This window comes from Crocodylus siamensis, chromosome 11 (genome assembly GCF_052110815.1).
Source record: "Crocodylus siamensis isolate JL-2025a chromosome 11, ASM5211081v1, whole genome shotgun sequence".
Classification (NCBI taxonomy): Eukaryota; Metazoa; Chordata; order Crocodylia; family Crocodylidae; genus Crocodylus; species Crocodylus siamensis.
Window position 1 is genome coordinate 10,844,203 of NC_143405.1, and position 25,116 is coordinate 10,869,318.

The window sequence follows — 25,116 nt, forward strand, 5'->3', positions numbered from 1 at the left end:
CTGTCTTCTGAGGGATGGGGATCAGAGTTAGGGTGGGTAGCAGGTGGGGAAACAAGCTGGTTAAAAAGAGAAAGAAAGTGGAGGGCAGGGAAGGGCCCAAAGGATGAGTGGCAGAAAAGGAAGGTGCCAGAGGAAATGGGAAGGAGAACTTGCACCGTGGCACAACACTGGGGCTCCGAAAAGTCGTCTGCCAATCACCACTATGGCTTCAGGAGAGTTTCCAAGTCCTGTGTTCTAGCTGCACCTGCGTGGCAAGCACTGGACAGCCAGGACCGGCTGCCCTGCATGCATCCTTCATCTGCTGCACCCCTCCTGTTCATGCGCCCAAGGGAGGCCACAGCAGGGAGTGATGGAGTTGTACTCTCTTTTTGGTTTCCTACTACCCAGCAGCCCTCTATGGAAATGTCGAGCTTCTGTACAAACCGACTTGTTGTGGGCCTTGTGGCGTGCCCTTCAACTCTGACCCCCCCCCCCCCACGACTAACTCTCCTTCAAACAGCCTGAATGGAAATCCCCACACAAGGAGCAGCAAAAGCAAAAGGGTGCTGTGAGAAATGATAGTTGTGTTAGCTGCTCTTTAGGAAGCGGCACAAAAGCTGGAGACCCCATCACGTGGAGCACTAGCAGCAAGCAGTGTTTTGCAGGGAGCAAGCCTGATTTGGCTAAAGGCGGGGTCCTGCCTGCCGTGCATGGACAGTCACAGCAGTGTCACTCAATGCAGACACCCACATATTGGGTTGTATTAATTTGCATGGCATTACATATCATGATCTTTCTTCCCATTCAGTCATTTACACTTATGGGGCTACTCCCATTCGTGCTCTCAAAACAATGGTATCCAAGTGTCCCCATTTATGAGACTCTTTATTGAATCATAGAAAAGTAGGTCTGGATAGAACTGCAGAAGTTCATCTAGTTCAACATGCAGCTCAGTACACCATCATCCTTGACTAAATGATCCTATTCAAGTATTTATCTAATAACAAGCCTTTGCTGTTGTCTGTCTTACCCAGGGTTTGAATTACATGGGAGCTTGCGGGGGCTGAGCTCCCCCCACCTAAGAGATGAGAGCCCTCCTATAAGATTTGAAAATCCTAACCTGTGGAGTCTCCAGTTTTATTATGGCATCATGATTGGCAGCCCAGTGTTTTTTTGCAGACCCTCCTTCCCACCCCCGCCCCACAAGAATCAAAGTATTATTCGAACCCTGGTCTTACCTTGAAGTTGTAGCATTGTCCAAAGCTTTAGGACCTAGGGGTTCTCACTCCAATGATTTAGCAATGAGGAGATGGGCTAAAGCAAAAACCAGGGCGATGCAGGCAAGTGCCATGGTTTCTGTTCAAAGGCAGCTGTGAAGCAAAAGAATAAATCCCTGGACAAAAGTTTCTTGCATTGGATCAGGTTTCTGGATTTATATACATCTGTAATTTCAGGTATTCTGGCCATGAGTATATGGCTTGACCTCTATCTTGTTTGCTTAAGGATGAAGCAAGGGGAGGTGACCTTCCTAGATAAATCGCTAAGTTCATGGTTCCATAAGTCCTAGCGTATTGACTTGTGTTTTGTGTATTGGTGAGAACGCAGGTGTTTTTCTATTGCTTGGAACTTAGAAGCCATTTATATGCATCGCCCAGAAGATAAATAATTTTGTCTAAAATTATTTGTTTTTCTGTTCACGTTGACCTTGATTACGTTTCCATTACAGTTGGTATAAGCACAGTGCTGACTGTATTTCAGATGCAAGTGGACAGCACTCCGAGTACAGGCTGGGATTGCTCTGCTCCATGTGGAGGCTGTCGTCCTAAAAGGGATGAAATGTGGATTTTCCCCCAAAGTTCTGTGAGGCTTCCCTGGGATGTTTGTTGGAATGAGCCCTACCGTGAAGCCAACCATTAGTTTTAAAGCCAATGTTTGCAAATGTCCTGAACACATGGATTGGTTTCCTTTCCATTTCTGCCCCTGGGTGAGGACGAGAGGTGCTGAGAGAGCACAGAGTGAAGGGAAGCATCTTGGAGTCGGCAGGTCCCTTCCCAGCTCCTCTCTTGGCTATTATTTCAGAGGTTGAAGTGCTGGGGCTCGCTCTGGGTCCTGCTGAGACCAAAAGAAAGGAGTGTTTCCTTTGCCTTCCTCAGGCCCCCCAGGGAGTTTCAGTGCCGCTGCTGTGCCAAGTGCCTGCGTGGGGGAGCAGAGGTGAATGCAGGAAAACCAGCCAGGTGGTAGCGAACAGCAAGAATAGCAACTTGCTTGCTTCATATTGGGGCTGTAATTCTGATCTGTGCCAAGCCTCTTCCATCTCCTTTTTGCTACGCAAGTGTAACCCATGCTGGCATGCTAAGACTGGGTGATGCACCAGATTTTGGGTCCTCAGGGTGCCACTTGCCCTGGGAGCCCCTCAGGCAGACTACTGCATGAGGTGTCCTGTGGAGAGGTGAGTGCCTCACCCTCACTGCCCAGGAATTTGCTCTGAACCCGATGGACACGCTATTCTTTATTATACACAACCAGTTTATGTACAGCAAAAAATAAACAAAAATATAATCACAATAGTTAATAACAAAACTAACAATTTAGATAAAGTTTTCAACTACAAAATTAGGTGGATAATTCCAGCGCAGTGCGTGGTCCCACTTGTGTTAAACAACCTGAGTAACTAAATTCACCTCATAAGTTCCCCTCCCCCCATAACCCAATTGATTTCCTTCTTGTGACAAGCCACTTCATTACACTAAATAGCAACACGGCTCTAACAATGATCCACCAGTAGGCGGCGAAGGCGAGGCTTCTGCTGCTCTGGGGAAAGTGAGCTCCTTTAAGCATTTCTGGTAACACAGTGAAACAGGCTCTGAACAACTGCTGCAGACAATGGGCTCTGTTTCTTATACTGGCAGATTGCTTTCTTGACCAGTTTCCTTCTGAAAATACACTTACTGCAAACTAGTGATCAGGTGTCCCCTCACACACCCATGCTGGTTTGTTTTCTCTCAGCCCACTCCTTCTCTGGGCTGCCTCCCCCTCCCACCACATCCACCCTCAGACAGGGGTTTCCCTCTGCAGGTCTCTGACTCTGTGGCTCGAGCCTTCCTAGCTTGGATTTCACCCCAGTGTCTTAGTCAGACACAACTCACAGCCTGGTCATTAACATTTTAAGGGCTCTGCTGCTTCTCCCGCCACCAGCAAGCCTATCAGCATTGCTTACCAACCCCTCATTTTTTTCCTTGACACCTGTGTCCTTCGTTGCACACCTCCAAATTTGGTGGGGAATCAGCTTCTTGTGAGATGACACAGGCTCTTCCCCATCCTGACGCCTGCTCCCTGGGCATGTTTCAGTTCGGGTCTCCCCTGGCTTGACCTGAGTCTGCGCCCCTCTCTCCGGGACTGGAGTGTACTCCTCCTTTCCCTCCTCTGAGTCTCTCTTCTTTTTTTTCCTCTGTTTCCCTCCCTCAGCTTTTATAGCTCAGTAGCAGCCAGTCAGAATCCCTGGTTTGCAGTGCGGGTCTGGTCGCAACTTAAACACTCCAGTAAAAAGAATGCACTGTGCACTGCATACCTTCCTATCTGGTAAAAGGTTATGCACCCTCTGCAAAGTTATTTCTTGCAGAACTCTTAAGCACAGCTCACCCACTTGGCTTGCAGCCAGATGAGCTTTGCAGATGTTATACAAGAAAATTAGATGTCTCCTATTGGCCAGCACAGAGGTGCTGCAGGCTTTGAAGGGCATCGCCATGAACTAGTGATTTGTCCTGAAGCACAATGATGCCACTGGGGTAAAGGTCTGATTCTTTTAGTCTTCAGCCCTGTTAAATGGAGAATGGACATGCTCTAGTTTCTGGGGATTGCAATGCCCGGCTTCATAAAACAGTAGATGCCTGGCCTAGGTTGTGAGACCCAGTACTTTGAGTTAACTTGACCTTTATTTTAGAGTAAGGCATGAAGAACAAAAGCATAATTCTTGAGGAAGGAGCGGAGCACGTGCGCTTCTCATGTAAGAGTCCGTGTGAAGTGTGAGAACAAAACAGCTGCTGATGTGGCCGGCAGCGCAGAGCCTGCTTTGAAGTTTAAAGGTCCAGTGCAAAGAAAACATCAGTGTTGGGAAACGGTGCCCAAGGGACCACGTGAAGAGATTTGAGAGGAGAGGTGAGCTTTTGTGGAGAAACTAGTGGCGGAAAAAAGTTTTGGTCCTGACATCCATTGTGGGAGGGCAGCGTAGCTGTGAAATGTGGATTACCCTGCTGTGGGCTCCACTGTTGGCTCCTCTTTGCTGGGGTGCTTCTTGTCACCGTTGTCGTCTTCCAGGGGACATATAGCCTGTGCAGACAGGGAAGGGTGAAATGTCAGTCTTGTGTAAAATGCTGTTTTGGGATTGCAGGGTTCATGTCCTGTAAAGCTTGTACTTATGCTTGGGTGGTTTAACATCCTTTATTTTCATTCTCTCACACTGAAAGGGCTGGAGAAGTTGTCTCCAGCAGGCTGTGTGGGGGCGTATCTGGGGAGGCAGAAGAGTCTGTACCAGGAGAGGGGAGATCGCAAGAGGGAACTGCTGCATTTTTGCCTGGAGGGGTTTGCAGTTTCCTACCATTAAGCTGATCTGGGCTGGCAGCACCTACGACAGACATGTGGGAGAAAGAGGTGCCTCAGCAGTCATGGGAGAGGGCTGGAACGTGTCTGGCCACCGGCACTGCAGAGCCTGACTCCGTGTCTTGGTCATGGGAGACTGGTGCTTCCTGAGTCTGGGGGGGCACCCGCAGAAGCTGGCAGTGGCAGCAGGGATGGGACTGGTGAGCATCTGCAGACCCTGCTGGCAGTGTCTGCAGCAATGGAGCTGGTGAGCATGTGCAGACACTGCCAGTGGTGGGGATGGAACTGGTGAGCACCCGCAGACACTGCCAGTGGTGTTGACGGCAGGGACATCCCTGTCAGGGGGCATGTGCCCTCCCCCCCAGTCACCTATGGTCTTGGTGGCTCTCAGGCTTTGCTCTGCGGAAGTTCACTCTAGTGACAATTGATTGTCATGTAATCGTGGCAGACATACATTGGTGAACCTGGAGGTTGAAGGCCCCTAAGAACAGAAACCAAAGGGTTTGGACCTGGGGGGCGGGGGGAAGGCTCCCATTGCCCACCAGGGCAGTGTTCAGTGAGCTTCTCCCCACTAGAGCAGGGCAGCAGTGTGTGGACAGCAAGTTTTGGACCCCAAGTCTTCAGTGTTGCATGGGCAAAGAGTCTCCCGAGCTCCAGGTGCTCTCACTCCACTCCCTGTCCTGCTGTCGGGTTTTCTTCTTTCTTTTTCCTAACGAGTAGCACACTCACTGCTAATCTCATCCTGGCCGCTGGGGCCCATCTCACTTGTCCCCCAGTCTTACCCCTGGAAGTTCAGAGGCACAGCTGTCCTAGAGACTCCTGTTGTACAACATCCCCCCCCCGACTATGTAAGCGAACGGAGAATCACTGTCCACTCGGTACCTCTGCTATCGCATAGTACATGTCGTCTTCGGTCAATCCAAGGCAGGCCACTCGAGCTTTGAATTCTTCCAGTTGTTCTTTGCTCACGTTTTGGGACCGAGCTGTTATTGAAGAGGAAATGCGAAAAGCAGAAATCTTTCATAAAGGTATTTTAAGACGGGCCAGGGCTGCAGGTAGGTTCTGCCCAAGACCTTCACAACAACAAAGGATAAAACACAGACCTCTGGCTGAGAAAGCCTGAACTTAGAGCAAAGGGGGCTTTCCGGGAGGTATATGGTATAGAGCAAGTGTGGTGTGTTCCTGTCCTGTTTTAGTAAGTTTGTTACATTATACATTTAGGGAAACCACCCTTCCTGTTGCCCTAGTATTTGGTGAGCTAGTTTGCTCTCTGGAGCTGACCTTGTAGTATGCCTTTGCTACTGTACTGATAACCAGCTGTTTTTTAGGGAGCCGTACAGAGAAAATCTCCCTGGGAGCATCTCCTTGTGTAATTAGCATGTGGGAATACACGCTGGCACAGTTCACGCTGGAGTTCATCACTCCTTGGCGCCGTGTTTATACGTACTCCCAGGAGCGCAGCACAATGAGCTTGGGCAGAGCAGCCCCATCTTACTGGAGGCCTGGGGCTGCTCCGCCCTGGCTTAATGTGCCGCAGCCCGCCCCTCACCAAGGCAAGTGTGCGTCTTTGTGCCCTAGCCTGCCCTAGTCACTGTCTGTACATGCGTTTTAGTGCACATAATTACTCTGCTATAGGACAGCATTTGTCCTGGACACTACTATCCTACAGTTGAGTTAATTAATATAGTGCACGCTAATATGGATGCGCATGTATATGGTGAGGCTTTGCTGCAGAGCTAATTAATCAGCCCCTCAGTAAAGTGTGCATGTAACTATATCTCCGCTAGTGTGCCTGAGAGGTTAAAAAAAAAAAAATCTCCCGTCCTGCATTCCTCAGTTTTCTCCACTTCTAGGCTCTTTTCTTTACCATCTTTCTTCCATGGTAGTATGAGAGGAGACTTTTCTCATGAATGAAACATGTCTGGGAGTTAGCGGGGCTGGAGAGTGATGGTTTCCAGTGGGTCTTGAGGATCAAGACCTTTCCATTCATATTAATTAGTAAAACTCCAGACATGACAGTTGACCCCAATCAATCTTCTGTTGAGGCCTTGCTAATGATTGGGTGCACACACCAAGCTTTGAGGAAACCTAAAAGGATTGGGTAGCTACTGTCTCTTTCTTCTGTCTCCGAACCATTTCTGGAGGAGCAGAGGGGAGGAAAGAGTGGGGTTGGAGGTTAGGGGGCAGGCGCTTGGGGAAGAGAGACATGGGCTAGAGTAAGGGACTGGGCCAGAGTCGGACAGATGGAGCCTGGAAGCAATCCTTGGTGTCTCTCCTACAAAACAGGAATAATCAAAGCTTTTGGCCTCATGGGGTATTGTAGCGATTTCCTGTTATTTTTTGTAAGACGTGTGGATACTGTGATGATCAAGTCTATGCAAGGACCTAGGCAGATGAGGAACGGGGTTCTCAGTTTTGGGATGGGGTTTACTCACCTGAGAGTGTAATCCCTTTTTCAACCTGTTGAACGTGGTAAGTTGTCAGACTGTCCTCAAAGCTGCTGTTGAGGAGTTGCACTGTGTCATTTACATAAGACCCTTCAGGAAAACAGGTATTTAGGGAAACAGTGGAGTATTATGACATAAACGTGCTGAGCCTTTTGCCTGTTGTCTATGAGATGCTGTCTCTAGATGTATATAGCTCAGTTTATATGGACCTAGACAGCTCGAGAGAGGCAGATGAATGCTTTGTCATAACAATGTTGCAAGTGGCTTGGACTATTTCCTGCTACCTGATTCTGTTGCTTGTAGCCCTCTGCTGTGGGATTGAGAGAGGCATGGTGGGGATGGGGATTTTAAATGCCTGGGAGAAGTAACCAGTGCACTTTTCTGCTCTCGACTTAAACCCAGCCTCTTTTTTGGATGCCAGATGATTTCTGCTTCACCCCCTTGCATCTTGGATACGTACCTTGAATTTTCATGGTAGAATTGCTTCTGTCAATTGTGATATAGCTATTCTTGTCCACAATGCAACTCTCATTACTAAATAGGAAAAGAGCAAACATGGGTTAACCACTGAAGGGTGATGCTCCATATCTTTCTCGGTTAAATTCTGCTATGAGCTAATGTGAGCTACCTTCCTGCATCAAGGCGAGCATGACATGTAGCCTTTATGAATGCATACAACTTTGTGGGGAGTAGTAGATATGCTGGTGGGTAGGGCTAGGATTCAGAGTGACATGGACAAATGGAAGGATTGGGCAAAAAGAAATCTCATGAGGTTCAACAAGGACAAGTACGAAGTCCTGCACTAGGACAGAACAATCCCATGCACCAGGACAGGCTGGGGGCTGACTGTCTGCGCAGCAGCTTTGCAGAAAAGGGCCTGGGAGTTACAGTGGACAATAAGCTGAATATGAGCCAGCAGTGTTGTTGCCAAGAAAGGCTAATGGCACATGGGGCTGCACTGGTCGGTGCGTTGCCAGCATGTTGAGGGAAGTGATTATTCAGCATTGGTAAGGCCACATCTGGAGTACTGTGTTCAGTTTTGGGCTCCCCACTACAGAAACAATGTGGACAGGTTGGAGAGAGTCTAGCAGAGGGCAACAAAAATCATGAGGGGCTGAGGGACATGACTTCTAAGGAAAGACTGAAGGAACTGGACTTATTTTGTCTGGAGAAGAGGAGACTAAGAGGGGACTTAATAGCAGCCTTCATCTGCCTGAAGTGGGTAACAAAGAGGACGGAGCTGGACTGTGCTCAGTGGTGGCAGCTGAGAGGAGGAGGAGCAACGGTCTCAAGTTGCCGCAAGAGAGGTTTAGGTTAGATATTAGGAAGTATTTTTTCACTAGGAGGATAGTAAAAGACTGGAACAGGTCACCCAGAGAGGTGGTGGAAGCTCCATCCAACCCGGTTAGACAGCTTTGGCTGGGATGACAGCTGGGGCTCGTCCTGCTTTGAGCAGGGGGTTGGAGTAGATGACCTCCTGAGGTCCCTTCTAACCCTAACTTTTGATGATCCTATGATAAAACGTTAATAGTCCACCCCCCAAAATAAATCCTGGAGTTTCAGGTTATGTGAGCTCTGTTCTGTTCCTGATCTGCACAGGTACATGCTCTTTCTAAGAGGTGTTCACAGCCCTGGAGAGCTCAGGGCCCTCCCCTGACACAGGGCATGCACTTTGCACACCAGAAATGCTCAGAGGGTTTACGGTAGAAGCCAAGGCTTGGAGGATCAGGGACCGTCCTGATGGAAAGGGGCTGTGAAGGAGAGCTGGAACTAGGATAGTCTTCAAGTGCAGCTCCTGCTAGTGGACTACATGAGCATGACACATTCCCTGGCTGCCTAAATGTGGCCTTGAGACCAATTATGTGAAAGGGATCTCTAGTTCTGGTGACAGGGACAATGAGAATCCCTTACAGCCTGCACCTATTCAGGGAAAATATTAGTATAAATAGTTAGACGTAACTAAGGGTGTTGGACGGGCCCGTGTTATTGTTCTTACAATCTTATGACTTGTGTGACTTGGAGCTCATCTTCGTGTTTGCCCGGATAAAAGAAAAAATAAACGTTCTTCATCATTTCCATTTCCGCCTGTTGAGGTCTGTAGTGTGAAGCCCCAGCAATGTAGAACCATTTCCCCAGCACCTATGAAAATGAGGCGAGAGAAAGAAATGCATTATCAGGAGATGCACAAAAGCCTTGTGCTCTGTGTGTATTCACCTTTTGCTTGTTTGCATTACACAAGCACAAGCACATCATGATCCCAGCTAGGACGAAAGTGGGAACGCTCGGGGTAGGCACACAGGACAGGTCCGTCCTGGTGCTCTTAATCTACATTGGAGCCTTTTTGGATAACGTTTGGTTTGTTTTGATCATGCTTTTCTTATGCCCGGTGCTGTTAGTCTTTGCTAGGGTGTTGAGTTAAAACTTCTCTTGACAAAGGATTAAACTGTCACAACTACAACCTGCTGCTTATTTCATCAGAGCCCTGTTTGCAACTTTACTCTGTGCAGGAGAACACCCACCTCATACCCCCACACCACAGATGATCTGCCTTGTTTCTAGGGAAAAAAGGTGGAAGCTCCCTGAGGTAGCCCACCTTGTCTTCCTTTCCCCTTATGTACCTGCCTGAGGGAGCAGGCCATGTGCACAGGGACGCAGGCTCCACTGGCTGTGCCAGGCTTCTTGACATTGCTTGCACAGTGCTTAGGTCTTGTTTGGATGACAACTATGGACACCCCTCCATGCACCCATTAGCATGCGCTCTTCTGGAGTGATGGCCTGGGAAGGGGAACCAGAGGTAGCAGGGGTAGCAGGCAGGGAGGCAAGCTGGTGAAACACACTGCTCCAAAAGAGAAAAGATAGAGGCAGAGCAGGGAAGGGCTGTAAAGGCAAGTGGCAGAGAAGTGAAGTGTTGGAGGGAAAGGGAGCCCTGGTGGTAGCAGGGCTGTGATGTGGTGCACAGCTGGGGTGGGGAAACTCTGTGGAGATCTTGCGAACAAGAAGTATCAAGAGGAAGAGGTTGCTGTGTGGGCTGAAAGTTGTATTGCCTGTTTTTTGGGATTGGCATGTGACCTGGAGCTTCCTTTGGTTGGGAAACATAAAGCAGGGTTTGGGCAATGCACTAGAAAACGTTCTCCGGGGGGAATCCGAGGTTGGCCAAGGGATGTGGAGTCGGGGTCTGGCAAGTACATGGCTACCTATCTAGTCTCTCTGGGCAGGGTCACAGCTGCACCGCCTGCATTGGTGTTCTGGGATCTAGGTGAGCAGATTGTCATTGTTTGGGTCTGCTAAATGGTCCTCTTGTCCATGCTTAAATATCTCAGACCATGTACTAAATAGTCTTCCCCACACACAGTCCGCATGTCCTGTGTAGAGAACAGCTGGCAGAAATGTGGCCCTTCAGAGAAGGGCTTTCTTACCTTAGAAATGGTAGCATTATCAAGAGTTTCTGGAACAAGAGGCTCACAGTCCAGAGGTTTAGCACTGAGGAGATGGGCCAAGCCAAGAAGAAGAGCAACGCAGGCCAGTGCCATGGTTTCTATCTGAAGGGTGGTGAGAAGCAGGAGAGTCAAAGCCACTGCCTGAAGCTGCTTGACTGAATGGAGATATTTAGCAGTATTTAGAGGTATTTGTAGCTGAAAATCTGTGATTTCCCAAATGTGCCCCAAATATTTGGATTAGTTACTGTAATACTCTGTTTGCTTATGGATGAAGCAAGGGAAGGTGACCTTTGTAGATAAATCACTAAGTTCATTGTTCCCTGAGTCATAGTGTATGTATTTGTGTTTTGTGTACTGGTGAGGACATGGGTATTTTTCCATCGCTTGAAACTTAGAACCCGTTCCTATGCATCACCCAGAGAGCTGATGACAAATAATTTTGTTACAGTTATATTTTTTTCTGTTCACATTGACCTTGATTATGTTTCCATTACAGTTGTTATAAGCATAGTGTTGATTTGTACTTCAAATGCACGTGGACAGCACTCTGAGTACAGGCTATGTTTGGTCTGGTCCATGTGGAGGCTGTCGTTGACCTAAAAAAGGTGAAATGTGGATTTTCCCTAAAGCTTGGATGCACAGTGGGAGCCCCAGGATGCACTCCCCTGGCCCACCCCCTCCTGGTTGTGATACCCATTTTTGTAGGATCCCTTTAACCTACAATATGCTCTGATCCTACAGATGTTTTGCATGAGGGCACAGATAAGGTGTTTTGTGAGGCTTTCCTAGGATGTTTATAGGAACAAGCCCTAGTCTGAAGCCAACCATTACTTTTAAAGCCAAGTTTGTCAATGATGAGAGATGCTGAGAGAGCACAGGGTGGAGTCAGCAGTTGCCTTCCTCACCTCCTCTCTTGGCTGATTTGTTAGGGGCTGAAGTGCTGGGGCTCGCTCTGGGTCCTGCTGCAACCAAAAGAAAGGAGCGTTTCCTTTGCCGTGTAAAGGAAGTGGGATCAGGCCCCCCAGGGAGGTTCACTGTCCCTGCAGTGCCAAGTGCCTGTGTAGGGGAGCAGAGGTGAAAGGCCAGGTTGTAGTGAACAGCCAGAATAGCAGCTTGCTTGCTTCATGTTGGGCTGTAATTTTGATCCATGCCAAGCCTCTTCCATCTCCTTTTTACTAAGCAAGAAAATTAGAGGTCTCCCATTGACCCTCACGACGGCACTGCAGGCTTTGAAAGGCATGGTCGCTAAACAGTGATTTGTGCTGAAGCACAGTGATGCCACTGTGGTAAAGGTCTGATTTTTAGTCTTCAGCTCTGTTAAATGTAGATGGACATGCTCTGGTTGGTGAAGATGCTCCGGTTTCTGGGGATTGCAATGCCTGGCTTTAGAAAACAGCAAGAGCCTGGCATAGGGTTGTTAGACACATTGCATCTAGTCACTCTGAGTCAGCTTGACCTTTATTTTAGAGTAAGACAAGAAGAACAAAAGTATAATTCTTGAGGAAGGAGCGGAGCACGTGCGCTTCTCGTGTAAGAGTCCGTGTGAAGTGTGAGAACAAAACAGCTGCTGATGTGGCTGGCAGCGCAAAGCCTGCTTTGAAGTTTAAAGGTCCAGTGCAAAGCAAACATCAGTGTTGGGAAACGGTGCCCAAGGGAACGCATGAAGAGATTTGAGAGGAGAGGTGAGCTTTTGTGGAGAAACTAGTGGCGGAAAAAAGTTTTGGTCCTGACATCCATTGTGGGAGGGCAGCGTAGCTGTGAAATGTGGATTACCCTGCTGTGGGCTCCACTGTTGGCTCCTCTTTGCTGGGGTGCTTCTTGTCACCGTTGTCGTCTTCCAGGGGACATATAGCCTGTGCAGACAGGGAAGGGTGAAATGTCAGTCTTGTGTAAAATGCTGTTTTGGGATTGCAGGGTTCATGTCCTGTAAAGCTTGTACTTATTCTTGGGTGGCTTAACATCCTTCATTTTCATTCTCACACACTGAAAGGGCTGGAGAAGTTGTCTCCAGCAGGCTGTGTGGGGGGGTATCTGGGGAGGCAGAAGAGTCTGTACCAGGAGAGGGGAGATCGCAAGAGGAAACTGCTGCATTTTTGCCTGGAGGGGTTTGCAGTTTCCTACCATCAAGCTGATCTGGGCTGGCAGCACCTACGACAGACATGTGGGAGAAAGAGGTGCCTCAGCAGTCATGGGAGAGGGCTGGAACGTGTCTGGCCACCGGCACTGCAGAGCCTGACTCCGTGTCTTGGTCATGGGAGACTGGTGCCTCCTGAGTCTGGGGGGGCACCCGCAGAAGTGGCAGTGGCAGCAGGGATGGGACTGGTGAGCATCTGCAGACCTTGCTGGCAGAGTCTGCAGCAATGGAGCTGGTGAGCATGTGCAGACACTGCCAGTGGTGGGGATGGAACTGGTGAGCACCCGCAGACACTGCCAGCGGTGTTGACGGCAGGGACATCCCTGTCAGGGGGCATGTGCCCTCCTCCCCAGTCACCTATGGTCTTGGTGGCTCTCAGGCTTTGCTCTGCGGAAGTTCACTCTAGTGACAATTGATTGTCATGGAATCATGGCAGAAATATATTGGTGAACCTGGAGGCTGAGGCACCCTAAGAACAGAAACCAAAGGGGGCGGGGGGCAGGCTCCCATTGCCCACCAGGGCAGTGTTCAGTGAGCTTCTCCCCACTAGAGCAGGGCAGCAGTGTGTGGACAGCAAGTTTTGGACCCCAAGTCTTCAGTGTTGCATGGGCAAAGAGTCTGCAGAGCTCTAGGTGCTCTCACTCCACTCCCTGCTTCTTTTTCCTAACGAGTAGCACACTCACTGCTAATCTTATCCTGGCCGCTGGGGTCCATCTCACTTGTCCCCCAGTCTTACCCCTGGAAGTTCAGAGGCACAGCTGTCCTAGAGACTCCTGTTGTACAACCCTCTCCCCCCTTCCCTCCCCCCCCACACACTATGCAAGTGAACGGAGGAGCTCCACAGTGGTTATCACAGGGGGACCGTATGACGGGAAGCTGAGCAGTTCTGCTTCGGTTCAGTCAAGCACATGCTGTGCTGGCCAGTTTAGCATTCTGGGCTCCCCCTAATGATTTTTAAGCTGTTTTTGAGGGACAAACTTTGAGCATTCATTTCTGGTCCAGCTCCTATGGATGTTTCTGTGGTTTGAAAGGGGGTTAGCAAATAGCATTGGAATCACTGTCCACTTGGTACCTCTGCTATTGTGTAGTACGTGTCGTCTTCGGTAAATCCAAGGCAGGCCGCTCGAGCTTTGAATTCTTCCAGTTGTTCTTTGCTCACGTTTTGGGACCGAGCTGTTATTGAAGAGGAAATTGGAAATAGCCGAAGCCCTTATACAGGCCTATTTTAAGAAGGGCCAGGGCTGTACGTAGGTTCAGCCTTGAGAGCTTCACAACAACAAAGGATAAAACTCCAGACCTCTTGCTTCTAAAGTTTGAGCTTAGAGCAAAGGGGGCTTTTCAGGAAGTGTTGGGAAACATCTGTGTATGTAGTGTAGCACAAAACTTAGGAAAACCACCCTTCCTGTACCCTTGTACTTGGTGAGCTAGTTGTGCTCTTTGTTGCTGACCTTGTTCTATGTCCTTGCTACTGTGCACTTCAGCAGCTGTTGTCTTGGGGGTAGTATGGAGAGACTCTCCCTCTATCCTGCATGAGTGTTAGAAAAGTCTCCCATCCTGCTTCCCTCCGTTTTCTCCACTTCTGCGCTCTCCTTTACAGCTGCGACAGAGGAGGTAGGAGAGGAGACTTGTCTATGAAACTTCGCTGGGAGTTGGCAGGGCTGGAGACTGATGGTTTACAGTGCATCTTGAGACTCAAAAGTCTTTCCTTCCTATTGAACATTAAATCTCCAGACATAACAGTTGACCCCAAAGCTTTTGTTGGGGCTTTGCTAACTATTGGGCACTCGCATCAAGCTTTGAAGAAATCAGGTGCAGTCCTAAATGGATTGGGTAGCTACTGTCCCTCTCTTCCCCTGGTTTTGGAGTCCTTTTTGGAGGAGGAGCAGAGGAGAAGGAAGGGTGGGGTTGAATTTTAGGGTGCTGGTGCTTGGGGAAGAGAGACACAGGGCAGAGTACGTGACTGGGCCAGAGCCAGACAGACAGAGCCTGGCACCAATCCTTGGTGTCTCATCTACAAAACAGGAATAATCAAACCTGTTTATCTCATGGGATAGTGTGACAAATTCCTGTTATTTTTGTAAGATGTGCGGATACCGTGGTGATCGAGTCTGTGCTAGGACCTAGACAGATGGGGAAGGGCTTCCCATATTTGGGATGGGGTTTACTCACCTGAGAGAGATATTCCTTGTTCAGCTTTTTGAATGTGGTACATTATCAAACTGTCCTCGAAGTTGCTCTTGAGGAGTTGTCCTGTGCCATTTTCACGAGGCCCTTCAGGAAAACGGGTATTAGGGAACAGTGAAGGAGTATGACATAAACCTGCAGGGCCTTTTGCCTGTTGTCTGTGATTAGAGATGCTGCCTTCACATGTACAGGGCACAGTTCACGTGGGCGTACAAGCTCATGTTTAAGCACGGCTGGACAGACTGTTGTGGCTGCATCAACCCCGTTAGCGCTAGCAGGCTAAACCTTGATGAAATGTGTGTTAGCTGGTACCACGATGGTCATGTGGCAGTGGTATTGATGTACTCGATGTAGAAATTTTCCCCCTTGGGCCATGACTGGGTGAGTAGATGGCCAGAGAGAGGCAGACGAATGCTTTGTCATTAGAATATTGCAAAAGGCTAGAAATTATTTCCTGCTCTCTGGGTTCGGATGACTTGCAGCACTCTGCTGTGGGATCGATAAATGCATGGTGGAAATGGGGAGTTAATATGCCTGGGAGAAGTAACCAGTGCACTTTTCTTCTCTCAGCCTGAATCTAGGCTCTCTTTGGGATGTCAGATGCCTTTTGCTTTTCCCCCTAAAATCTTTGGGTTGTTACCTTTTATTGTCATTGTTGAATTGCTTCTGTCTATTGTGACATAACTGTCCTTGTCCACAATGCAAGTCTCATTGCTAAACGGAAAAAGAGCAGAGAGGTTAACCACTGAAGGGTGATGCTCTATGGCAGGGGTGGGCAAAATGTGGGCTGGATGCGGCCCTCCAGGCCATTCTCTCCAGCCTGTGGGTCCCTAAGAAATTTAGAAAATTAATATTTACCTGCCCCTGGGTGCCTGCCATGCGGCCCACAATGGCTTGCCAAAACTCAGTAAGCGGCCCTCCACCCGAAATACTTGCCTCCCTCTGCTCTATGGCTTTCTAGGTTACGTTCTGCTTTTAGCCCATGTGAACTACCTGCCTGCACTGAGGAGAGCATGGCACATGGCCTTTTTGAGTGCATAAAACATTAATAGCCTGCCCCTCTTCCCCCAAATAAATTGGGTCGTTTCAGGTTATTTGAGCTCAGATGTCTGTTCCGGACCAGCACGGGTACGTGCTCTTGCTCGGAGCGTTTGATGCAGTGCTGAGAGGCCTTGAGAGCTCAGGCCCGTCTCCTGACACAGAGCATGCACCTTACATATCAGAAACACTCAGGTGGGATTACAGCAGAGCCCAAGGCTTGGCTGATCGGGGACCCAGAGAAGTGGAGTTACTTCTAGTGGACGACATGGGCATGATACGCCCCGCTGGCTGCTTGAATGTGGTCAGGGACCTCGAGGCAATATAAGCAAAAGGGATCTCTAGTTTTAGTTAACAGTGACAATGAGAATCCCTTACAGCCTGCACCTATTCAGGGAAAATGTTAGTATAAATAGTTAGACGTCACTAAGGGTGTTGGATGGGCCCGTGTTATTGCTCTTACAATCTTATGACTTGTGTGACTTGGAGCTTATCTTCGTGTTTGCCCGGGTAGAAGAAATAATAAGCGTTCTTTAGCGCTTCCATTTCCTTCTGGTGAGGTTTGTACTGTGAAGCCCCAGCAATGTAGAACCATTTCCCCAGCACCTATGGAAGTGAGGCGAGGAGAGAAAGACATGAATTTTTAGGGGATACACAGAAGCCCTGAGGTGTGTGCACATTCACCTTGTGCTTGTTTGCATTACGCTGGCACATAATGATCCCAGTTGGGAGAAACAAGTGGGTAGACTTTGTGTAGGCACACAGAAAGACAGGTCCACTCTGAAGATTTTAGTCTACATTGGACCCTTTCTGGGTAACGTTTGGTTTCCTTTGATCATGCTTTTCTTATGCCCGGTGCTGTTAGTCTTCGCTAGGGTGTGGAGGGAAAACTTTCCTTGACAGAGGATTAAACTGTCAAAACTACAACCTGCTGCTTATTTTATGAGAGCCCTGTTTGCAACTGTACCCTCTGCAGAAACCCCCCTCATCTGTATAGAATCATAGAAAATTAGGATTAGAAGGGACCTCCGGAGTCATCTGGTCCAACCCCGCACTTGAAGTAGGACCATCCCCAACTCTATCATCCTGGCCCAGGCTTTTTTTAGCCATGTTGTAAAAACCTTCATGAATTGAGGTTCTACCACCACTCTGGGTAGCCTGTTCCAGTGCTTTACTACCCTCCTAGTGAGAACCCTTTTCTTCTAATATCTGACCTAAACTTCCCTTGCTACAACTTGAGACCATAGCTCCTTGTTCTGTCATCTGCCACCGCCAGCTCCATCCTCTTTGGAGCCAGCCTGCAGGGAGTTGAAGGCTATTAAATTCCTCTCAGTCTTCTTTTCTCAGCTTGTCCTCACAAGTCATGTGCCCCAGCCCCATAACCATTTTCATTGCCCTCTGCTGGACTCTCCAATTAGCCACATCCTTTCCCAAGTGGGAGGCCCAAAACTGGACAAAGTACTCCACTGTGCTGAATACAGGGGAATACTTACTTCCCGTGACCTGCTGGCAAAGCTCCTACTAATACAGCCCATTATGCCATTAGCCTATATTCAGCTTATTGTCCACTGTAATCTTCAGGTCGTTTTCTGCAGACCTGGTGCCTAGTCGGTCAGTCCCCAGCGGGTACTGGTGCGCTGGATTGTTCGTTCTGTCCTAAGTGCAGGAGTTTGCAATTCTCCTTATTGAATCTCATGAGATTTCTTTTGGTTCAACCCCCCAATTCCTTGAGATCTCTCTGAATCCTAGCCTTACCCTCCCAGGAAAAAGGAGCCCTGGTGATAGCAGGGCTGTGATGTGGTGCATGTGGGTGGGGGAGGTCTTCTGCCAGCTGGCACCACCCCATGCCTCTTGTTTCCTTCATGTGACTTCACCAGCTAGTGACTGTACGTCAATGGGAAACTTAGTGGAGATCTTGTGAACAAGAAGAATCAAGAGGAAGAGGTTGCTGTGTGGGCTGAAAGTTGTATTGCCTGTTTTTTGGGATTGGCATGTGACCTGGAGCTTCCTTTGGTTGGGAAACATAAAGCAGGGGTTGGGCAATGCACTAGAAAACGTTCTCCGGGGGGAATCCGAGGTTGGCCAAGGGATGTGGAGTCGGGGTCTGGCAAGTACGTGGCTACCTATCTAGTCTCTCTGGGCAGGGTCACAGCTGCACCGCCTGCATTGGTGTTCTGGGATCTAGGTGAGCAGATTGTCATTGTTTGGGTCTGCTAAATGGTCCTCTTGTCCATGCTTAAATATCTCAGACCACGTACTAAATAGTCTTCCCCACACACAGTCCGCATGTCCTGTGTAGAGAACAGCTGGCAGAAATGTGGCCCTTCAGAGAAGGGCTTTTCTTACCTTAGAAATGGTAGCATTATCAAGAGTTTCTGGAACAAGAGGCTCACAGTCCAGAGGTTTAGCACTGAGGAGATGGGCCAAGCCAAGAAGAAGAGCAACGCAGGCCAGTGCCATGGTTTCTACTGAAGGGTGGTGAGAAGCAGGAGAGTCAAAGTCACTGCCTGAAGCTGCTTGACTGAATGGAGATATTTAGCAGTATTTAGAGGTATTTGTAGCTGAAAATCTGTGCTTTCCCAACTGTGCCCCAAATGTTTGGATTACTTACTGTAATACTCTGTTTGCTTATGGATGAAGCAAGGGAAGGTGACCTTTGTAGATAAATCACTAAGTTCATTGTTCCCTGAGTCGTAGTGTATGTATTTGTGTTTTGTGTACTGGTGAGGACACGGGTATTTTTCCATCGCTTGAAACTTAGAACCCGTTCCTATGCATCACCCAGAGAGCTGATGACAAATAATTTTGTTACGGTTATATTTTTTTTTCTGTTCACATTGACCTTGATTATGTTTCCATTACAGTTGTTATAAGGATAGTCTTGACTTGTACTTCAAATGAAGTAGGTTGCACTCTGAGTACAGGTTGTGATTGTCCATGTGGAGTCTGTCCTTGTCTTAATAAGGGTCAAATGTGGATTTTCCCTAAAACTGTGAGACACAGTGGGAGTGCAATGATGCCCCCCCAACACTTGGTTGTGATACCCTTTCTTGTAGGATCCCTTTAGCCTTCAGTATGCTCTGATCCTGGAGGTGTTTTGCATGAGAGCACAGCTGAGGTGGTTTGTGTGGCTTTCCAGGGTGATGTTTGTAGGAACAAGCCCTAGTCTGAAGCCAACCATTAGTTTTAATGCCAAGATTTGTATATGTCCTGAACACATGGATTGGTTTCTTTTCCATTTCTGTCCCCTGGGTGAGGACGAGAGATGCTGAGAGTGCACAGAGTGAAGCGAAAGCATCCTGGAGTCAGCAGTTCCCTTCCTCACCTCCTCTCTTGGCTGATTTGTCAGGGGCTGAAGTGCTGGGGCTCGCTCTGGGTCCTGCTGCAACCAAAAGAAAGGAGCGTTTCCTTTGCCATGTAAAGGAAGTGGGATCAGGCCCCCCAGGGAGGTTCACTGTCCCTGCAGTGCCAAGTGCCTGTGTAGGGGAGCAGAGGTGAAAGGGCAGGTGGTAGCGAACAGCAAGAATAGCAACTCGCTTGGTTCATAACAGGGCTTTAATGTTTGATCTGTGCCCGGCCTCTTCCACATCCTTTTTGCTACGCAAGAAAATTAGAGGTCTCCCAATGACCATCACGGAGATGCTGCAGGCTTTGAAGGGCATGGTCACTAACCAGTGATTTGTGCTGAAGCACAATGATGCCACTGGGGTAAAGATCTGATTTTTAGTCTTCAGCTCTGTTAAATGTTGATGGAGATGCTCTGGTTTCTGGGGATTGCAATGCCCAGCTTTAGAAAACAGCAAGAGCCTAGCATAGGGTTGTCAGACACGCTGGACCTAGTTACTCTGAGTCACCTTGACCTTTATCTTACAATAAGGCACGAAGAACAAAAGCATAATTCTTGAGGAAGGAGCGGAGCACGTGCGCTTCTCGTGTAAGAGTCCGTGTGAAGTGTGAGAACAAAGCAGCTGCTGAATGTGGCCGGCAGCGCAGAGCCTGCTTTGAAGTTTAAAGATCCAGTGCAAATCAAACATCAGTGTTGGGAAACGGTGCCCAACGGTCCACGTGAAAAGATTTGAGAGGAGGGGTGAGCTTTAATGCAAGACTAGGGAGGAAAAAAGATTTTGTGCTGATGTCCATTGTGGGAGGGCAGTGTAGCTGTAAAATGTGGATTACCCTGCTGTTGAGTCCAGTGTTGGCTCCTCTTTGCTGGGATGCTTCTTGTCACCATCATCATCTTCCAGGGGACATATGGCCTGTGCAGACAGGGAAGGGTGAAATGTCAGTCTTGTGTAAAATGCTGTTTTGGGATTGCAGGGTTTATGTCCTGTAAAGCTTGCATTTATTATTGTGTGGCTTAAAATCCTTCATTTTCATTCTCTCACACTGAAAGGGTTGCAGAAGTTGTCTCCAGCAGGCTGTGGGGGGAGAAGCTGGGGAGGCAGAAGAGTCTATACCAGGAGAGGGGAAATTGCAAGAGGGAAGTGCTGCAGTTTTGCCTGGAGGGGTTTGCAGCGGCCTCCCATTAACCTGTTATGGGCTGGCAGCACCTACGACAGACATGTGGGAGAAAGAGGTGCCTCAGCAGTTATGGGAGAGGGCTGGAACATGTTTGGCCACGGGCACTGCAGAGTCTGACTCCGCATCTTGATGGCTCTCAGGCTTTGCTCTGCGGAAGTTCACTCTAGTGACAATTGATTGTCATGTAATCGTGGCAGACATACATTGGTGAACCTGGAGGTTGAAGGCCCCTAAGAACAGAAACCAAAGGGTTTGGACCTGGGGGGGGGGGGGAAGGCTCCCATTGCCCACCAGGGCAGTGTTCAGTGAGCTTCTCCCCACTAGAGCAGGGCAGCAGTGTGTGGACAGCAAGTTTTGGACCCCAAGTCTTCAGTGTTGCATGGGCAAAGAGTCTCCCGAGCTCCAGGTGCTCTCACTCCACTCCCTGTCCTGCTGTCGGGTTTTCTTCTTTCTTTTTCCTAACGAGTAGCACACTCACTGCTAATCTCATCCTGGCCGCTGGGGCCCATCTCACTTGTCCCCCAGTCTTACCCCTGGAAGTTCAGAGGCACAGCTGTCCTAGAGACTCCTGTTGTACAACACGCTCCCCACCACACACACACACACACACTATGCAAGTGAATGGAGGAGCTCCACAGTGGTTATCACAGGGGGACCGTATGACGGGAAGCTGAACAGTTCTGCTTCGGTTCAGTCAAGCACATGCTGTGCTGGCCAGTTTAGCATTCTGGACTCCCCCTAATCATATTCAGCCTTTTTTTGAGAGACAAGGGTTGAGCATTCATTTCTGGTCTGGCTCCTATGGATGTTTCTGTGGTTTGAAAGGGGGTTAGCAAATAGCATTGGAATCACTGTCCACTCGGTACCTCTGCTATCGAATAGTACATGTCGTCTTCGGTCAATCCAAGGCAGGCCACTCAAGCTTTGAATTCTTCCAGTTGTTCCTTGCTCACGTTTTGGGACCGAGCTGTTACTGAAGAGGAAATGCGAAAAGCAGAAATCTTTCATAAAGGTATTTTAAGACGGGCCAGGGCTGCAGGTAGGTTCTGCCCAAGACCTTCACAACAACAAAGGATAAAACACAGACCTCTGGCTGAGAAAGCCTGAACTTAGAGCAAAGGGGGCTTTCCGGGAGGGATATGGTATAGAGCAAGTGTGGTGTGTTCCTGTCCTGTTTTAGTAAGTTTGTTACATTATACATTTAGGGAAACCACCCTTCCTGTTGCCCTAGTATTTGGTGAGCTAGTTTGCTCTCTGGAGCTGACCTTGTAGTATGCCTTTGCTACTGTACTGATAACCAGCTGTTTTTTAGGGAGCCGTACAGAGAAAATCTCCCTGGGAGCATCTCCTTGTGTAATTAGCATGTGGGAATACACGCTGGCACAGTTCACGCTGGAGTTCATCACTCCTTGGCGCCGTGTTTATACGTACTCCCAGGAGCGCAGCGCAATGAGCTTGGGCAGAGCAGCCCCATCTTACTGGAGGCCTGGGGCTGCTCCGCCCTGGCTTAATGTGCCGCAGCCCGCCCCTCACCAAGGCAAGTGTGCGTCTTTGTGCCCTAGCCTGCCCTAGTCACTGTCTGTACATGCGTTTTAGTGCACATAATTACTCTGCTATAGGACAGCATTTGTCCTGGACACTACTATCCTACAGTTGAGTTAATTAATATAGTGCACGCTAATATGGATGCGCATGTATATGGTGAGGCTTTGCTACAGAGCTAATTAATCAGCCCCTCAGTAAAGTGTGCATGTAACTATATCTCCGCTAGTGTGCATGAGAGGTTAAAAAAAAAAATCTCCCGTCCTGCATTCCTCAGTTTTCTCCACTTCTAGGCTCTTTTCTTTACCATCTTTCTTCCATGGTAGTATGAGAGGAGACTTTTCTCATGAATGAAACGTGTCTGGGATTTGGCGGGGCTGGAGAGTGATGGTTTCCAGTGGGTCTTGAGAATCAAGACCTTTCCATTCATATTAATTAGTAAAACTCCAGACATGACAGTTGACCCCAATCAATCTTCTGTTGAGGCCTTGCTAATGACTGGGTGCACACACCAAGCTTTGAGGAAACCTAAAAGGATTGGGTAGCTACTGTCTCTTTCTTCTGTCTCTGAACCATTTCTGGAGGAGCAGAGGGGAGGAAAGAGTGGGGTTGGAGGTTAGGGGGCAGGTGCATGGGGAAGAGAAACATGGGCCAGAGTCGGACAGATGGAGCCTGGAAGCAATCCTTGGTGTCTCTCCTACAAAGCAGGAATAATCAAAGCTTTTGGCCTCATAGGGTAATGTAGCGATTTCCTGTTATTTTTGTAAGACGTGTGGATACTGTGATGATCAAGTCTATGCAAGGACCTAGGCAGATGGGGAACGGGGTTCTCAGTTTTGGGATGGGGTTTACTCACCTGAGAGTGATATCCCTTTTTCAACACTGACATTATCAGTGTCCTTGAAGCTGTAGAGGCAGAGCAGCCTGGTGTGCCAGGCAGGCAGGTCCTGATGATGCTGTGCTGGAGCAAGGCAGGCGTACTGGAGTGGTGCCCAGCCCAGCCCAGCCCAGCCCTTGCCTTCAGCCACCGCTTGCGAGGATCTGGGCTGAGCACACGGGGGCTGGGAGTCGCCTGCTCCAATGCATCCATCTTGCTCCCACACAGCAGCAGCGGTGCCTGCCTGGCACTACATGCCGCTCTGTCTTGCTGCTGGACTGCACCTCGTGTCCCTTTCTGCCTGCCTCTGCCTGAAGCATTGGCACTGACTTGGGGGGCCGGGGTGTGCACCAAAATACAAGTTTGGCCAGGGTGCCATTTCCCTAAGGCCAGTCTCTGTCACACCCTCCTCTGCAGTGGAGAAAGAAAGGATCATATTAGATGGCTGATTCTGGGGCTCTTGTTTAATTTTTCACTAACTGACCTGGATGCTGGGATGGCCTATGAAATCTGGGACTGTGCTGGCCAAACCAGGAACTATTTTTACCCTATTTCTAGGTATTTGTAGCTGAAAATCTGTGGCTTCCTGTATGTCTCCATATATTCTTAGATTCGTTTATGTAATACTCTGTTTGCTAAGGATGAAGCAAGGAGAGATGACTTTTGCAGATAAAAAGGTTAAGTTCATTGCATACAAGGTCCATGTTTATTGATCTGTGGTTTTAATGTGAAATAAGGGATTTCCCCCTTGGTCAGAATTTATAGGCTATTTAAACTTCCCTCTGGTCTCTTGCTGATGAACTAACCAAATCGTTTTGTCTCCTATTCCTAAAGAAGAATAGCATTTTAGCTCTTTTATTCCCATATTTACTCAGTTTTATAGGATGACCCTGAATAGAAGATGACCCCCCCCCAATAGTTAGATTCTATATATGGAAAATGTATAAATTTGTTATAATTTTCCAGGTATAGAATCCAAGTATTAGACTTAGAGGGCAGCTTGACTCCCTCCCCCTACTGCTACAGGAGGGAAAACAAGGGGGAGATCAGGTGGCCCTTTTTCCCTGCTTACTTCTTCCCTCTGCATCCTTCCTGTCACCTGCTCCCCGCACCCCCCTTCCCCTTTTACTGTCAGATGTTGCTCAGGTTTCTCTGTCCTGGAGCGCAGCACAGGGAAGCTCAGCCCTTGCCTGGCCCTGCAACAGTGCTGGCGCTGCTGATCCTCTGGGCAGGCAATGCACTGCATTGTAGAAGCTGCAGTGGGGAAGTGGGGTGGGGCGAGGGAGGCAGGAAGGTGCTGTGGGTCTGACCCTGGCCCTGACTCTGGCTCAGGGCCAGAGTGAGAGCCACAGCATCTGCTTGCTCCTCCCTGTGCTTGATATGGGAATATAAGACCAGGGGCTTTTGTCTCTCATGCTGATTCGGGGGGGGAAAAGCTCATCTTATTTTTAAATAAATCTTTATTTTTTGCATTAGCACAAGGGCATTAGTACTACTAACGCATTCTTGAAGTTGTACTACTTGTTTCACCAAATTAAGGGGTGGGGTGAGTGGAAGTGAAATGATCAGACAGACTATTCCGGTCTGAAATCTTAATTTATTGAACACATAAGCAATACCAGTATTTAAGCAAAGCTTTATGCAGTGCCTAACCCTGGAGCAAGCCCTAACAGTTAATACAGATATTCTTATGCAAGCCTTCCAAAGAATACAGTAAGTTCAGCTGGCCGGGCGTCCTTTAGTGTTCTGGGATTTGCCCGAGTTGTCGTCTGGGATTTGCTTGAGTCATCGTCATCTTGGCTTCAAGTTGGTCCCAATTTGCATTTTATACTGTTTCTTAGGGGGGTGGGCAGTTTTTGTGGTTACTTTACACACAAGTTCTGGCTTAGAGCAACAGCCTTTGTTGTTTGTTGCTTGTGCTGTACCAACGTCCTGTCATTTTTTTTGTTCATGTGCTGTCCACGTTCTGCTGTCTTGAACAGTTAAACCACATCTTACAACTTTTGCGCTGGCATGATTTACCCAAAATGTAACTCGCTCACTCTGCTTTTTCAGTGGCGTTTAGGTAGTTGCGTCAAGGCACACAATAGCATTGCTTATTCGAAGTGTTTTGCTGAGGCGGCTCTCAGGGTGCATACTAACACATTCTTGTAGTTGTACTACTAGTGCATTCACACCACTAATGCATTTGTGCAGGTGTACTGCTTGTGCATTAGATACCTATAGTATCTGAGCCCTTAGAGGTGGCAAAAAACAAATCACGTCAGTGTGTTAGTTTTGCTTTGTTCTTTACAACCTTACTGGTTTCCTTGTTCTCCATCTATTGCATGGAAATTCATTCTGGACTAACAGCTCTTGCTT

General features: G+C 48.5%; 2 protein-coding genes across 2 annotated transcripts; both read right to left on the reverse strand.

The window, feature by feature from the left end:
* Nucleotides 1-3,892: 3,892 nt before the first annotated feature.
* LOC149855443 (alpha-1-acid glycoprotein 2-like) lies at nt 3,893-10,632 on the reverse strand. The gene is made up of 6 exons (XM_090022554.1): nt 10,439-10,632; nt 9,019-9,161; nt 7,483-7,556; nt 7,011-7,112; nt 5,458-5,558; nt 3,893-4,305 (listed from the first exon to the last, which is right to left on the reverse strand). The coding sequence occupies exons 1-6, from the start codon at nt 10,550-10,552 to the stop codon at nt 4,222-4,224; spliced, it is 618 nt and encodes a 205-aa protein (XP_089878680.1). The 5' UTR covers nt 10,553-10,632; the 3' UTR covers nt 3,893-4,221.
* A 1,267-nt stretch (nt 10,633-11,899) lies between these two features.
* Nucleotides 11,900-18,350, reverse strand: LOC149855444 (alpha-1-acid glycoprotein 1-like). The gene is made up of 6 exons (XM_090022492.1): nt 18,162-18,350; nt 16,279-16,421; nt 15,418-15,491; nt 14,763-14,864; nt 13,666-13,766; nt 11,900-12,312 (listed from the first exon to the last, which is right to left on the reverse strand). Exons 1-6 carry the CDS (start codon nt 18,273-18,275, stop codon nt 12,229-12,231), a joined length of 618 nt encoding a protein of 205 aa, XP_089878618.1. The 5' UTR covers nt 18,276-18,350; the 3' UTR covers nt 11,900-12,228.
* Nucleotides 18,351-25,116: the final 6,766 nt, after the last annotated feature.

Excerpts from the sequence above, each read along its gene's own strand:
- LOC149855444 (XM_090022492.1), bottom strand. The coding sequence starts at position 18,275 with ATGGCACTGGCCTGCGTTGCTCTTCTTCTTGGCTTGGCCCATCTCCTC. Across the intron at positions 16,422-18,161 it reads ATAATGCTACCATTTCTAAG|GTGCTGGGGAAATGGTTCTA; the intron begins GTAAGAAAAGCC and ends TCACTTCCATAG. Across the intron at positions 12,313-13,665 it reads CGTACTACACAATAGCAGAG|GCTATATGTCCCCTGGAAGA; the intron begins GTACCAAGTGGA and ends CTGTCTGCACAG.
- LOC149855443 (XM_090022554.1), bottom strand. The coding sequence starts at position 10,552 with ATGGCACTGGCCTGCGTTGCTCTTCTTCTTGGCTTGGCCCATCTCCTC. Across the intron at positions 7,557-9,018 it reads GTCACACAAGTCATAAGATT|TAATGAGAGTTGCATTGTGG; the intron begins GTAAGAACAATA and ends TTTCCTATTTAG. Across the intron at positions 4,306-5,457 it reads TGTACTATGCGATAGCAGAG|GCTATATGTCCCCTGGAAGA; the intron begins GTACCGAGTGGA and ends CTGTCTGCACAG.